The following is a 13,098-nucleotide window of genomic DNA, read 5'->3' as shown; positions in this document are numbered from 1 at the left end:
CCACTGTTCAATCTGGGGGCTAAATCACATCAATGGTTATTTTTTCAGCTCCAAACAGCATCTTCTCTACCTTCATTTAAGCTCACTTTCTCTTCCTTGGTACTCTAGTAAGCACACACACACACATACACAAAATCCTGCTCAAAATTCTTCTCATTGGAAACTCTTTATACAATTGAGAAGAGCTGTCACCTCTTAAACTTCTGTATTATTTCTTTACCCTGGCTTCCTAGGACTGACTTTCTTCCCTCTGACCCTCTTCCTTGTGTACCATTGGGACCCTCCAGCTTCTCCACATTATGAGGTGAAAGAATGACTCAAAAATATAAAGGGGAGGTACACCCATGTTCATAGAAGCACCACTCACAGTAGTCAAAGGTAGAAGCAACTCAGTGTTCATCAATGTACAACTGGACAAACAAAAGGTGGTATACATTATTGAGACTTTAAAAGGAAGGAAACACTGACATGCTGTAACATGATGAACCTTGAGGACCTTATGCTAAATGAAAATAAGCCTGTCACAGAAGGACAATTACTGTGTGGTTCCACTTAAAAAGGTCCCTAGAGCAGTCAAATTCAGAGACAGAAACAATGGTGGTTGCCAGGAGCTGATGGTGGGGGAATGGAGAGCTAGTTTCTAATGGACAGAGCTTCATTTTTTTTAAGATGGAGAGTTCTGGAGATGGGTGGTGGTGATGCTTGTACAATAGTATGAATGTACTTAATGCCAGTGAACTGTAGATTTAAAAATGATAAATTTTATGTTATGTGTACTTCACCACAATTTTTATGTAAAAAGCCAAAACAAAAAACATATTAAAGGCATGGGCTACAGTAGGTGTGTCAAAACAGTACATACATGGAGCTTCTGCTGCATGTGCTAATGGGAAACTTGACTTATGTGCCTTCTCCCCACACAGATCAGTTGAGCACCATGCCCTGTGAGTGTAAAGTTGCAGGTGGTAGGGTAGCCTCTGATGACTTGGGCTGCAAGAAAATTCCTTGATTGTTGCTTAATTTTCATACTTGTGTGCTTTAACTATCTAGAGAACTGTGAGCGCCTTAAAAGAACTGTGGACTATACTCTTCTGGGACTCCCATTCCTCCAGGCTGCACTGCAAGAGAAGTTTGTGTATTTAAAAGAAGAGATAAACAAATCAGTGCTCACCTTTAGAATATCAAGGGAAATCTGCAGATTTAAGGCTGAGATAACAGGTACTCTTCATCAGCTGGGTCAAGATAACAGCTCTCAAAGTGTGGTCTGGAGTCCCCCAGGAGGCCCACAATGTCAAAACAGTTTTCCTAATATTAACACATTACCTGCCTGACATCTGACGAATTCATTACTCTGGTAGCTAATGGAATAAGTGCTGTATATTTAAGATCTCTCAGTTTTTATCCACATAAACAAAAGCTCTCTCAATTCCTCAATAATTTATGAGTATGCAAAGAGTTGCTTGGACCAAAAGGTTTGAGAACCTCTGGAATAAGGCTTAGATAAGACTAAAATAGGACCAACCAGAAAGACCTGTAAGAAAGAGCTAGAAGCAGACAGTAATCATTTGTTCTCTTTTGCAGGAAAAACTGCACAGAAAATCTGATGGATGAAGATGAGAAAGACAGGGCAAAGAGGTAAGAGGAACCATCGTCTTGCCTCAGCAGTGTCTGTGTGGCTGGCCAGTCTGAATCTGGCTTGTCTGCACTCAGTGTAGATGGAAGCACCAGCAAGAAGAGCAGCAGGGACTGGCATTTCTCCTTGGCACCCATTCTCCTTGAAACATTGCAGTGCTCTGTTAAAAAATTCAGACAAGCTACCTCATTTTTCCTCCTTACCCTGAAATCACTCCTTGTCTGGGACTTGCCAAGTTATTTTTAATGTGTTCTTGTATGAATACATTATATATAATATGGCCTTGTTGACTTGGGTGTACTTTCCAAGGCCTCTGGTTACTGCTTTTCCAAGACAGACACTGCCTGGCAAGGCAGCCAGATTGGAGCCAGGCAAGCCTGGGTTCAAATCATGACCCTGCTGTCAGGAAGCAGTCTGGCTTTGAGCAATAGCAATAATAATCATTCCCACCCACTGAACATGCAGTAATCACCATCCGTGTGTTAAACATGTCCAGATGCATTATATCGGTTTCCTCATCTGTAAATGGGGATATAGCATCCTTGTGCTGTTGTTGGGTTAACCAGAAATACTAGCTTGGTAGCTGGTATATCAGAGCTGTTCTAATCCTGCCCATACTTATCATTTCACTGGACAGTTATTGAGTACCTACTGTATATGATGGAGTCACATAGTTGATATTTTGAATGTAAAGTTTCTGGGTAACATCCAGTTGAATGTCAGCAATTTCACATGATTTGCCTGAGTTGGCAGTTACTGTGATAGGTTCTGAGGAATAAAGATAAAGAGGAGGGCATAGGTGAATGGAGGCAATTGGCAGTAATGCAAATCATTTGGCTGCAGGGTGACAGGCTCAGAATAGAGTGTTGTGGCAGACCCAGAGGACTAGCCTTGTTCCTTCAATCTCCTTCCTTTCTGCTCCTGTCGCTCTATGTGTGGAGGGCCTTCCATCCTCTGGCAGCCTCTCATGTACCTGCATACCTAAAGGGTTTGCCCCTCCCTTCACATAACTCACAGCCTGGGTGTCACTTACAGAATCCTACACTTGCAGATGGGAGGCCCTCAGGAGTCACCCAGTTCTTTGGCTCCAGGGCTGTCTGTCCTTCCACATCACTTGGGATGTGGGGATGAGAACAAACATCCCAGCCAAACATCTCAGACTTGCTAGACTTGAGTCTGGGGCATCTGTATTGGTAATTAATCTCCCAAGTATTTTCTTTAAACAAAATCATGGAGCAGGGAAAATGGCCAGAGGTGTAGATGAAATGGGGTTGTAGAAGCTGGGAGGTCAGCACTGATGGGTCATCATATTCCTACCTCTCCTTCTCCATTTTTTGAAAATTTTCTGTAATAAAAATTTAAACAAACAACTAATCAAATGAATGTTCCCAGCTGGTTCTGAAGTAACAAGCCTTTCACTTGTCCATGGGGAGCATGATTCCTGCACAGTGCTTTTGAAACCTCAGACCACAACCTAGGAGGGTTACAAAATCTACATGGTCCCGAGCAATACACAAATGAACAGGCTAAACCAGATCAGACAAGAACAGAACCCTCCTGATCTCTCTCATGGGCAGGCGACACCCACTTCTTTCCTCTAAGGTTCTTCACCTCTTAGTTCTTCCCAGGGAGCTGTAGCCATAGGGCTAGAGGTAGGAACCTGAGCCATACTCCCCACCAGCCCTGTCCTAGCCGATGAATTCTAGCAAACCCCTTCTTCTCTGTAAGCTTCTACTTTCTTAACTGAAACACCAGGGTAATCATGTCTGTCCTGCCTTCCTCTTGTATTATTTTGGGAATCAACCACAAAATATACCAAGAAGCTCTCTTTTGAAAATATTAATTGCTACATATGTGTTAAAATGAAGGACATTTTACAATAACACACTTACAAGGTATTCTCATTAGCAATAATGGAAAGATCAGCATCGGTGGTCTGCATTCATTGAGTGCTTCCTGGGTGCCCAACTGATTAGGGCATATAGTAATGGGCTAAGTACTTTTATTTTCATGATCTCATAATCTCTTCAACATTTCTTTAAAGTGTGTATCATTGTTATTCTCATTTTATAGATGAGGAAACTAAGCCTCAACAAGCTTGAGTAAACTGTCAAACATCCTAAAACTCTAAGTGGCACAAGGAGAAGATACACACACAGGCTTTGTAAACCTTAGACTCTATTCTTCCCCAGACCACAAGCAAATCTCCTCACTTCAGAATTGGTTCAGTCTATCTGACAGACCCAGACCGAATGATTGTGGGCTGAGGCGACTTTGGAGTCCACAGGAGTTTTGCTTTTGACATCATCTTTATTTTTAAGTATATTTTACTGATTATGCTATTACACTTCTTCCATTTTTTTCCATTTTGCCCTACTCAGCTGGGTATTCCCCTTCCTTCCAGCAATACCCCCTACCTTAGTTCATGTCCATGGGTCATGCCTATAAGTTCCTTGGCTACTCCATTTCCTATACTATTCTTAATATTCTCTTGTCTACTATATACCTATTAATTATGCTTCTTAATCCCTGTACCTTTTCCTCCATTCTCCCCTTTCCTCTCCCCAATGATAACCTTCCATGTGACTTCCATTTCTATGATTCTGTACCTAGTTAAAGTGTTTGCTTAGTTTGTTTTTGTTTTTTTAGATTCAGTTGTTGAGTTTTGAGTTTGTTGTCATTTTACTGTTCATAGTTTTGATCCTCTTTTTCTTAAATAAATCCCTTTAACATTTCATATAATAAAGTCTGTTGGGGACCTTTGTCCAGCAGAGCATCCCTGGCTGTCACAGATGAGAATAAGTCTACCAGGACATGATCTGATTGGGGAGGAAAGGTTGCCAATCTCTCAAAGGAGAAAGGCCTTGAGCCTATTCCCCCCATGGGTTTTTATTGGGTTCAATGTGCACAGGAATGCAGGTAAGCTCATGAATCATTGTCAGGCAGTAATGATCAAACAATAGATAAAATTCAAAGAACTATGAGGGCTTATTCTGAGTCAGGGTCAGATAGATAAAGGGCCATAAAGCTTGGAAAACAAACTCATTTTATGCTTGGACCCTTATCAGAAAATTGAGGGCATTCTTAGCAAAGCATGTTTCACAGGATTTTATGTATTCTTTCTTAGGCCTGATCACCCTGGGGAACTGCCTGTTCCTGCCTAGGGCTGCACCATCTTCGGGCATTGTTTCAGGCTTAAGTCAGGCAGGGGAAGTAAGGCAGCCAAGAGATTAGGAGACTTCTTGTAGGCTGAATGAGAACTCAGGCTTTCTCAAAGCTGAGGGTTGGGAGTCCATCAACCCCCTTTTTATAGCCCCCTAAGTCTTCTGAGGGCTCCATCATGTCTGTGCCTGTCTTAGGTCATCCTTCCCTTGAGGAATCTTACCCATCATTGGCTAACCAGTCATCCACCGAGGGCCAAGCAAGGGTGAAGCAAAGGGGTAAGAGGAGCACCCCAGCCAAGAAGATAAGCTTTGTCTCCACAGTGGCTTATGGTCCCAAGGTCTTTACTCAGCCTTAGCCATGGGGGGTTACAGCTTCTGAAACCAGGCAGGGGCAGTTCCCAACAAAGGGCTTTGTGATGATGAACTGCTTAGCTTTACCTTGTCTCTGACACACTTTATCTGCCCTTCCATTCTAAATGATAGCTTTGCTGGATAGAGTAATCGTGGTTGTAGGTCCTTGCTTTTCAGCACTTTGAATACTTTTTCGCCAGTCCCTTCTTAACTGAAACTTTTTTTCTTGAGAAGTCAGCTGGTAGCCTTATGGAAACTCCTTTGTAGGTAACTCTCTTCTTTTCTCTTGCTACTTTTTTAGATTCTCTTTATCTTTAACCTTTGGTGTTTTAACTGTGATGTGTCTTGGTATGGCCCTCTTTGGGTCCAACTTGCTTGGGACTCTCTGTGATTCCTCAACTTGTATGTCTATTTCCTTTGCCAAATTGGGGAATTTCCTTTGTTATTTTTTCAAATAAGTTTTGAATTTCTTGCTATTCCTCTTCTCCTTCTGGCATCCCTATGATTTGGATGTTGGCATGCTTGGAGATGTCCCAGAGTCGTCTTATTCTCTCCTCATTTCCTTGAATTTTTGTTTTTTTTTTTTCATTCTGTTCTGGTTAATTGTTTATTTCTTCATTATGTTCCAAACCATTGATTTGAACCGTCACTTTCTTCTCTTCACTTTTGGTTCCTTGTGGACTTTTATTTATTCTCTTAGTGTGGCCTTCATTTCTTCCCTTATGCATTTGCTGTACTCAGTGAGATCTCTAAGCATCCTTATCACCAGTATTTTGAACTCTGCATCTGATAGGATGGCTATCTCCATTCACTTATTTCTTTTTCTGCAGTTTTGATCTGTTCTTTCATTTGTGCCATATCTTTGTCTCCTCAATTTAGCCTCCTGTGTTTGTTTCTGTGTATTAAGTAGATCTTCTTTGACTCTGTCTAGGTGCACCTGTTACATTGTAAGAGATGGAGCCTCAGGTATTTGCCAAGGTGGGACAACCCACTTTACCACTTTGTGATACTGTGTGAGGGCTGGGCTTGAAGAGGGAGTATGTCTCTTGGTCAGCTCTTACCCCATTTCCAGGCACTTCACTCCACTTCCATATGCAACTAGTGCACTTCTAGCTGTTTCCCTGGTGCTAAATCCCAGAGTGGGTGGCTTTATGTATGATGTAAGACTATGCAGGTCCTGTCAATGGACTCTCCCAGAGACCAGCAGTTTCTGCTAACACCCAACCCATACTGGAAGCCAGAAGTATGAGGCTTTATTCTCCCAGTGCTGGAACCCTGGGATGCATGATCTGGCCTGGGGCTGTGGTGGCTCATTCCTTGGGTGTCCCTTTTTATCCACAACAGGTGAATGTGGGAATCCCATTCTACCAGCTGCCCCCACTACTGCATTACCACCACCACAGTACATCTTCTTTTCCCCGGCTCCCCATCTGCACCCCTCCTACAGATCTGAATGAACATTTATTCTTTAAATTCTTGGTTGTTAGACTTCCATACAGTTCTATTTTCTGGCAGTTCTTGTTATGTTTTGTTTTGAGATTAGTTGTGAACTTCTTGGGTAAAGAGACAAGCATGTCTACCTATGCCTCCATCTTGGCTGGAAGTCTGACATTATCTTAATTTCACCCTCAACCCCTGGCCTCAGCCTTCCTCTCTACTGCACTGCTCACCTGGAAATCAAGCAGATTGGATGCAATTTCTTTCCATTCATTGCCATTCATATTTGCTTTGAGTCCAGGGAATCCACACTGCTGATCTGGAAGCCTCCTTCATAGATGATGGGGTAGTGAGACCATTGGTCCTCTCTCCCCCTCTCTTCCTCAGATGGGGAAACAGGTTTATAATGTTTGGTAATACCCAACTCTCCACCAAACTAAAAACAGTAATGAAGTATCCTTCATAACCCTTAGAAATCACAAGAGAAAAAACAGACATGATCCTAAGACTATTTCAGTTTCAAGCCTCTCATTTTATGAGGGGTTTGTAGTGGGAACATGGGAGGCCCTTCAACTGATTCCACCTGGATGCCTGATAGGAATTGTTTTCATTCACAGGATGTTTTTGATGTAATTAGAAATGTTTAACTGCAGATGAAAATGCTCATTTTTTTGCAGGAAACATACTATGTTAAGCAAAGTTTTCAAAGCTTTAGGGAATTTATAGTTTATTTAGATTTATGATCAATTTTTCTGAACCAGAACACAGTTGTACTTTCGTCTGTGAATTTCCATGTAAACCTAACATTAATTGAATGCCTATTGTGTATTCAGAACTATGAGCTGTTTTTCTTTAGGGAAGTGGCAAAAAACATGGTCCTTGAACTCAAAAAGGAAGCAGTTAAGACACTGAAGTTCACATTTTCCCATTCTGTATTGCATTTCTATGCATATCTTTTCTGGTCTGGATGTGACATAGTTTCTCCATGTGCATATGGTCACCCAATAAGTAGTGTGGTTTAGCAGGAAGTGCACAGCTTAGGATCAAACAGGGCCTGGCTTTCATTCTTGCCACTTTTATGTTCTATCCCTAAATGAGTCACTAAACCCCTCTTAGCCTCAGTTTCTTCCTCTGTAAGATAGGGGTGGGAATAGTAGCAACTTCTTCCTAGGGTTACTGCAGGAACTAAATGTAGCTGTGTATAAGCCTCTGGCATGGTGCACTGGACACAGTGCCAACGAGCAAAGCTAAACCATAAGGAGTACTTACTATGTGTCTGCAGCAGGGAGGCATTAACTCCCTAATCCTCACCATACACGCTAAACATAGGTTCTCACTAGCTCCATTTAATTGTTGAGAAAACTGAGGCTTAGGGCTCATGCATTCAGTCAGTGGCAGGCAAGGACTCAACACAGACATCATTTACTGAAGTCTGACCGTAGTAACAGCTTCTCATGACAGCCCTGAAAGCTGCTTCTTTTGATTTGTCATGTGCCCAAAGGGCAGGGACAGAAAGTGCTGATAGGAGTTCCCCCTTCTCAAAGACAAGTTTTTCTAACTTTGGAGTAGTGTGAAATACAGCTTGCTCCATCTTTAAATAGAACTGAGCACTAAGAGGAAACTGTTTCATGTGAACCTGTTTCTTTGATCCAATATTAAATGAGTAGCTTATCAGTGTTAATCAAAATTGCATTATCACCTATCAGCTGGGAAATTCTGTTTCCACAATGCCATGTATTTTGCTGAAGGAGGGAGGATGGCTGGTGAGTTTAGAGCTGTGCTGCCTTTTGTTCATAGGAACAAAAAGCATCAGACAAGAGTATCTGATTTGGGGATCTCAACAGAGTGAATACTGGTTCTGATACACAAGCTAAACAAGTTCATTATTCTTTTACCCTAATTCTTAGTCCCAACCCTGATAAAATGGTTCACAACATAGTAAGCATGAAGCCTATATGGGCACTTTGCAGAAGCAGATGTTGCAGAAGGAAAAGCTTTAGCCTTTGGGAGGCAATCTATTCTTGTGGTTTCCCCAGGGGTAGTTGTTGATGTGAACCAATGACTGAGGCCATTCTGTCACTCTCCCATCAGTATTTGTTAACTAAGTAATGTGGTGAGCAAGTGGGAGATAAGGAAGTGATACACGGCATTGCCCTGCTCTCAGAGATCTTTTAGGCAAACCAGAGAAGCATTCTTGAAACAAGCATGAAGAGGAAAGAGCATGTTCTGGGGGGGTTCTGTGCTGGGCAAAGCCAGGATGGTGATCAGAATTTGTAAACTCTACTTTCTCAATGCTCTTTGTGGAGGGTAACATGGTTAAGAGGAGAGACTGAACTCATTTTACTGTTTCATTTCTCTAAATGTATATTCTGTAGTATGAAAGGAAAGGCTGGCCCAGTCCATTGAGGTCATAGCCACTTGTACACACTTGATGCCCCTGTGTGCTGGCTTGCTGCAGAGTGGAAACACCTAGCCCTGTGCGATGTATGTTGATGTTCGCAACCAGAGCCTATGCTGCTGAGCCTTATGCTGCTGATTTTCTTTCATAGGCTCTTGACTGGGTGTTATGTACATCATCCTAGACCCAACACATGAAAAAAGGTGGCAGTAAAAATTTTTAGAGGCTTCCTTTCTCTTTGTTTCATTTGGCAATTGAGACAACAGTAAGCATTGCAAGAATATGAGTGTATCAGGACGCACAGTTCATGTACATTACCTTGCAATTTTCAGATGAGTGATTCTGGATTCCAAGCAAGGGGAAAAGTAGAGCCTTCCTTCCAAGCAGAATGCTAATTCTGACTGTAGCCCAGAAAAGCTCCCTCTATTGGGGGCTTTTGTTTTTACACAGGTGGGTCCTTTGGTTGGCTACAAAGAATTGTCAGAAGGAGAAATGTGTGCCTGGTAGGCTTAAAAATTGAGAATGTCTTAGCTCAGGGACATCCAGTACCAATTAGGGGGCATCTGAGGCAATGGGCAACATATCAAATCCTCTTCAATAATTTCTATATTAATTTCAATTGAAAGAAGATTCCCTGTATTAAAAAGGCTGTCTTTCTTCAGAAAAGGCTAAGCATTACTTGTAGAATTTCAAGCACAGATTCCTAAGAATTGTGCTCTGGTGAAATCCTCACTGTGTAGCCATCAAGAAAGAATCACTGGGAACTCAGGCCAGCTTCCCATTTGGGCCCTGACACTTTCTCATAACTCTAGTTAAGAGTGAAAATGTTTCTATTACATCTCAGGGGGAAAGAATACCCTCACTTGAGCTCAGTCATCCCCACACACTTCACCAGTCTCTGCAGTAGAAAACATACTGAGTTTCCATAGCTCCCAATAAGATGAGGGGTGGCACTAGCCTGTTCCATCTTGCTCCACATGGGGTTACTTTTCTCCCCCCCACACAGATAAGCCCAGCTGCTGAAGGCTCCTGAACATGGTGGTGCCCCCAAACCTCAGTGCCTTGGTGTGCAAAGAATGAGGAGGTGTGCAGTTGTCAAAAGGACCCAGACTTGGGTATGGAGGGGACTGCACTGACCTTAGAAACCTTGCTTTATGCCAGAGTTTCCCAAAATGTTTCTTGGAAACACTAGTCCCAGGAAATGCTCCTAAAAAAAGTTTTGAACCACGCTGTTTACAGTTTCTCCCTTTTGGAGAGCTTCTGGGCTCTTTAGCACATTAAAAGTGCTAAAACTTGTAGCAAATAAAGAAAACCTGTTCCATTTTATGTCATCATACATATTTTTAATTATCTGAAAAAACAATAACAACAAAATGACCTTCTCTGGCCATGGTCCTTACTCTTTCTTCAAGTAATTCTTCATGATTTTTAATGGAAGACCCTTGCTCAAAACTGTTTTGTGAAATAGGTATCTCAACTTTATTTTCATAATTCTTGTATATTTTCTTATATAAAAAACAATAAAATTTTTTAAATATTTAAAATAAACAAGGGATAGCCACTGTTAATATTTTGACCTATTTCTTATCACATTTTTCTACATTTCTACCAAATTTTAATAGGAATAGTTATAAGCACTTTGTTTATGTGATTGATCAGACTCTAATTTATTGTTCCTGAAAGTTCTCATTTTATGGACAGGATTGTCTTAATGTAGAGGTTACTTATAATGTGTGTTATGCCTATGAGTATTGCACTTTCACAGGTGCATCTTGGGACACTGACGGTGAGCTCATATTTGGTATATGTCAATTCTACAAGAAATGTGAGTTTCTTCTACAACCACTCACTCTGTCTCAGGTGCTTCAGAAGACATTAGTGGAAAGAGCAAAAGAAGCATGATATCTACTTCTCATAAGCCTTCTCAGACAGGTTCATGTTGGACAGTTTATAATACTCATATTTGGAAGGTCCAGTTGCAAGACCAGTGTCTTTATCATCCTGTAATGTAGAACTAGCCAGCCCAGTTAAGACATGTCAGAATTCCCAATTTGGATGGAACCTTGGATATCAGTCTTTGTTCTAGGTGTTAACAATCCTAGGTATCTGTTGCTGTGTAACAAACTACTCCAAAATTTATAAGACTAACACAAAAGCATTTATTTTGCTCATGGATCTTCGACTTGGGAAGGGCTTGACAGGGAATGCTTGTCTATGTGATCTCATCGAAAGTGGCTCAAAGATAGTGAACATGATTACTCTCGTGGCTAGTAAGTAGTTCATGTTGACTCTCAACTGGGACCTCTGCTGGACCATGACTCTCCCCATGGAAATGTGGCTTCCACACAACATGTGACTATGTTAAAGGACAAGCACCAGGGGAGAGAGACCCAGTGGGGGAACCATGTGTCTTCTTACTACCTGGCCTTGGCCTCAAGCAGTGTCACTTCTGCTATATTCTGCTTACTAGAAGGAATCCCTGAGGGCCAACCAACCTATACCATAAGGATTGGGAATTAAAACTCATGTTTCCATGAGTGGGGGTAGGAAAGTTTTGGATAATTTTAAATGCTCTGGTTTATAATCCCCATGTCAATGGTATCACTATTTTATAAGAGGAAAGTGTGGAGGTGCGAGTTGCCTTGTGCACTGTCTCCTGGAGTAGGTGGCAAGACCAGACTGAGATGATTCTCCTGGTATCTAACCACTCTTTCACTTCCAGTGGAGGTTGTAGATGTGAACATAATGAGCCTCATAAAATACCTTTAGCTCCTCACCATGGAGACCCTCTAATGGATAAAACCCCTCTCTCCATGGGACTAATATTTCAGAATTGCATGCCTATTATTAAAAACCTAGCTGCTCTTGGCAGCCAGGGAGCCCACTAGTGATTATATCACTAGTGCTGGCCATTACTTTCCAACTTATTTGATTTTATCGACTTTTACTCCATTTCAACCAACTATATGTGATTCAGAGAACATGTTTCATTTCTTCCATCACCCTGTCCTATTACTCAGTTAACCAAACTAGACTTGTTAGGGCCATTTAAATATAGCAGCCTTCCCTGGCTGGCGTAGCTCAGTGGATTGAGGGCGGGCTGGGAACCAAAGTGTCCCAGGTTCGATTCCCAGCCAGGGTACATTCCTGGGTTACAGGCCATAACCCCCAGCAACCGCACATTGATGTTTCTCTCTCTCTCCTCTCCCTCCCTTCCCTCTCTAAAAATAATAAATAAAATATTTTAAAAAAATAAAATAAAATGTAGCAGCCTTAGGTTAAACATCATGGAAAGATTCTAGTACAGAATTTCTTAGGTGTTCCTCGTAGTTGCCCCTGCATGCTGGAGAGGCTTGAGCTAAAGACATTGCCAGCCTTACTGGTCTGCACATGAAATAGAGCCCACTCATGATGATAGTTATTTTTCCTCTTTTTACTGATTTTATCCTCATTCATGATCTGGCTTAGAAATCAGGAATATGATACAATGGTTTCTAATTTCTGCCCCTTGGGGAAAAACAGGATTTTTAGTGATATGTAAAATGCATTTGCACCACTGTCATGTGTCCTTGTGAATTTCAGAAAGAGAGAGGGCCAAGGACGCAAACCTGCAGGTGTATGTTTACATTTATGTAAATACTGAGATTCCCCATCCTTCTCATCGTGTGTCTCCTAGGAACATAGATCCATAGATTAATGGAATAGAATAGGGAATACAGAACCTACAATCAACTCACATAAATATGACCAATTGGCTTTTTACAAAGGTGCAAAGATAACTCAATGCAGAAATGTTTTCTTAAAAATGGAGTTGGAACAACCAGACAACCATATGCAAACAAATAAACTTAAATCTAAACATTACACATTATAAAAATAACTAACTCAGAAAACTATACAGACTGGAGAAAGAAATAAGGAAGACACAAACAAATGGAATCATGTATCATGCTCATGGATTGGCAGCATTAACATAATTAAAATGTCCATACTACCTAAAGCAATTTATAGATTCAATGCAATCCCTATTAAAGTGCCAGTGCTATATTTCACAGATATAGAACAAACATTTCAGAAGTTTATATGGAACCATAAACGACCCTGAATAGCTGCAG

At 41.4% G+C, this 13,098-nt stretch overlaps 1 protein-coding gene across 1 annotated transcript in view; it reads left to right on the top strand.

Annotated features, from left to right (window-relative positions):
* The first annotated feature begins 794 nt into the window (after positions 1–794).
* NPAS2 (neuronal PAS domain protein 2) overlaps positions 795–13,098 on the top strand; it is a 112,426-nt gene continuing 100,122 nt past the window's right edge. The window contains 1 exon segment of the mRNA XM_036028370.1: positions 795–1,635. Within this exon segment, the coding sequence (XP_035884263.1) occupies positions 1,604–1,635 (32 nt within the window). The 5' untranslated portion in view covers positions 795–1,603.

This window comes from Phyllostomus discolor, chromosome 6, assembly GCF_004126475.2.
Source record: "Phyllostomus discolor isolate MPI-MPIP mPhyDis1 chromosome 6, mPhyDis1.pri.v3, whole genome shotgun sequence".
NCBI classification, from domain to species: Eukaryota; Metazoa; Chordata; class Mammalia; order Chiroptera; family Phyllostomidae; genus Phyllostomus; species Phyllostomus discolor.
The sequence above is the reverse complement of the archived record's forward strand: the minus strand, read 5'-3'. Positions and strand labels throughout refer to the sequence as shown.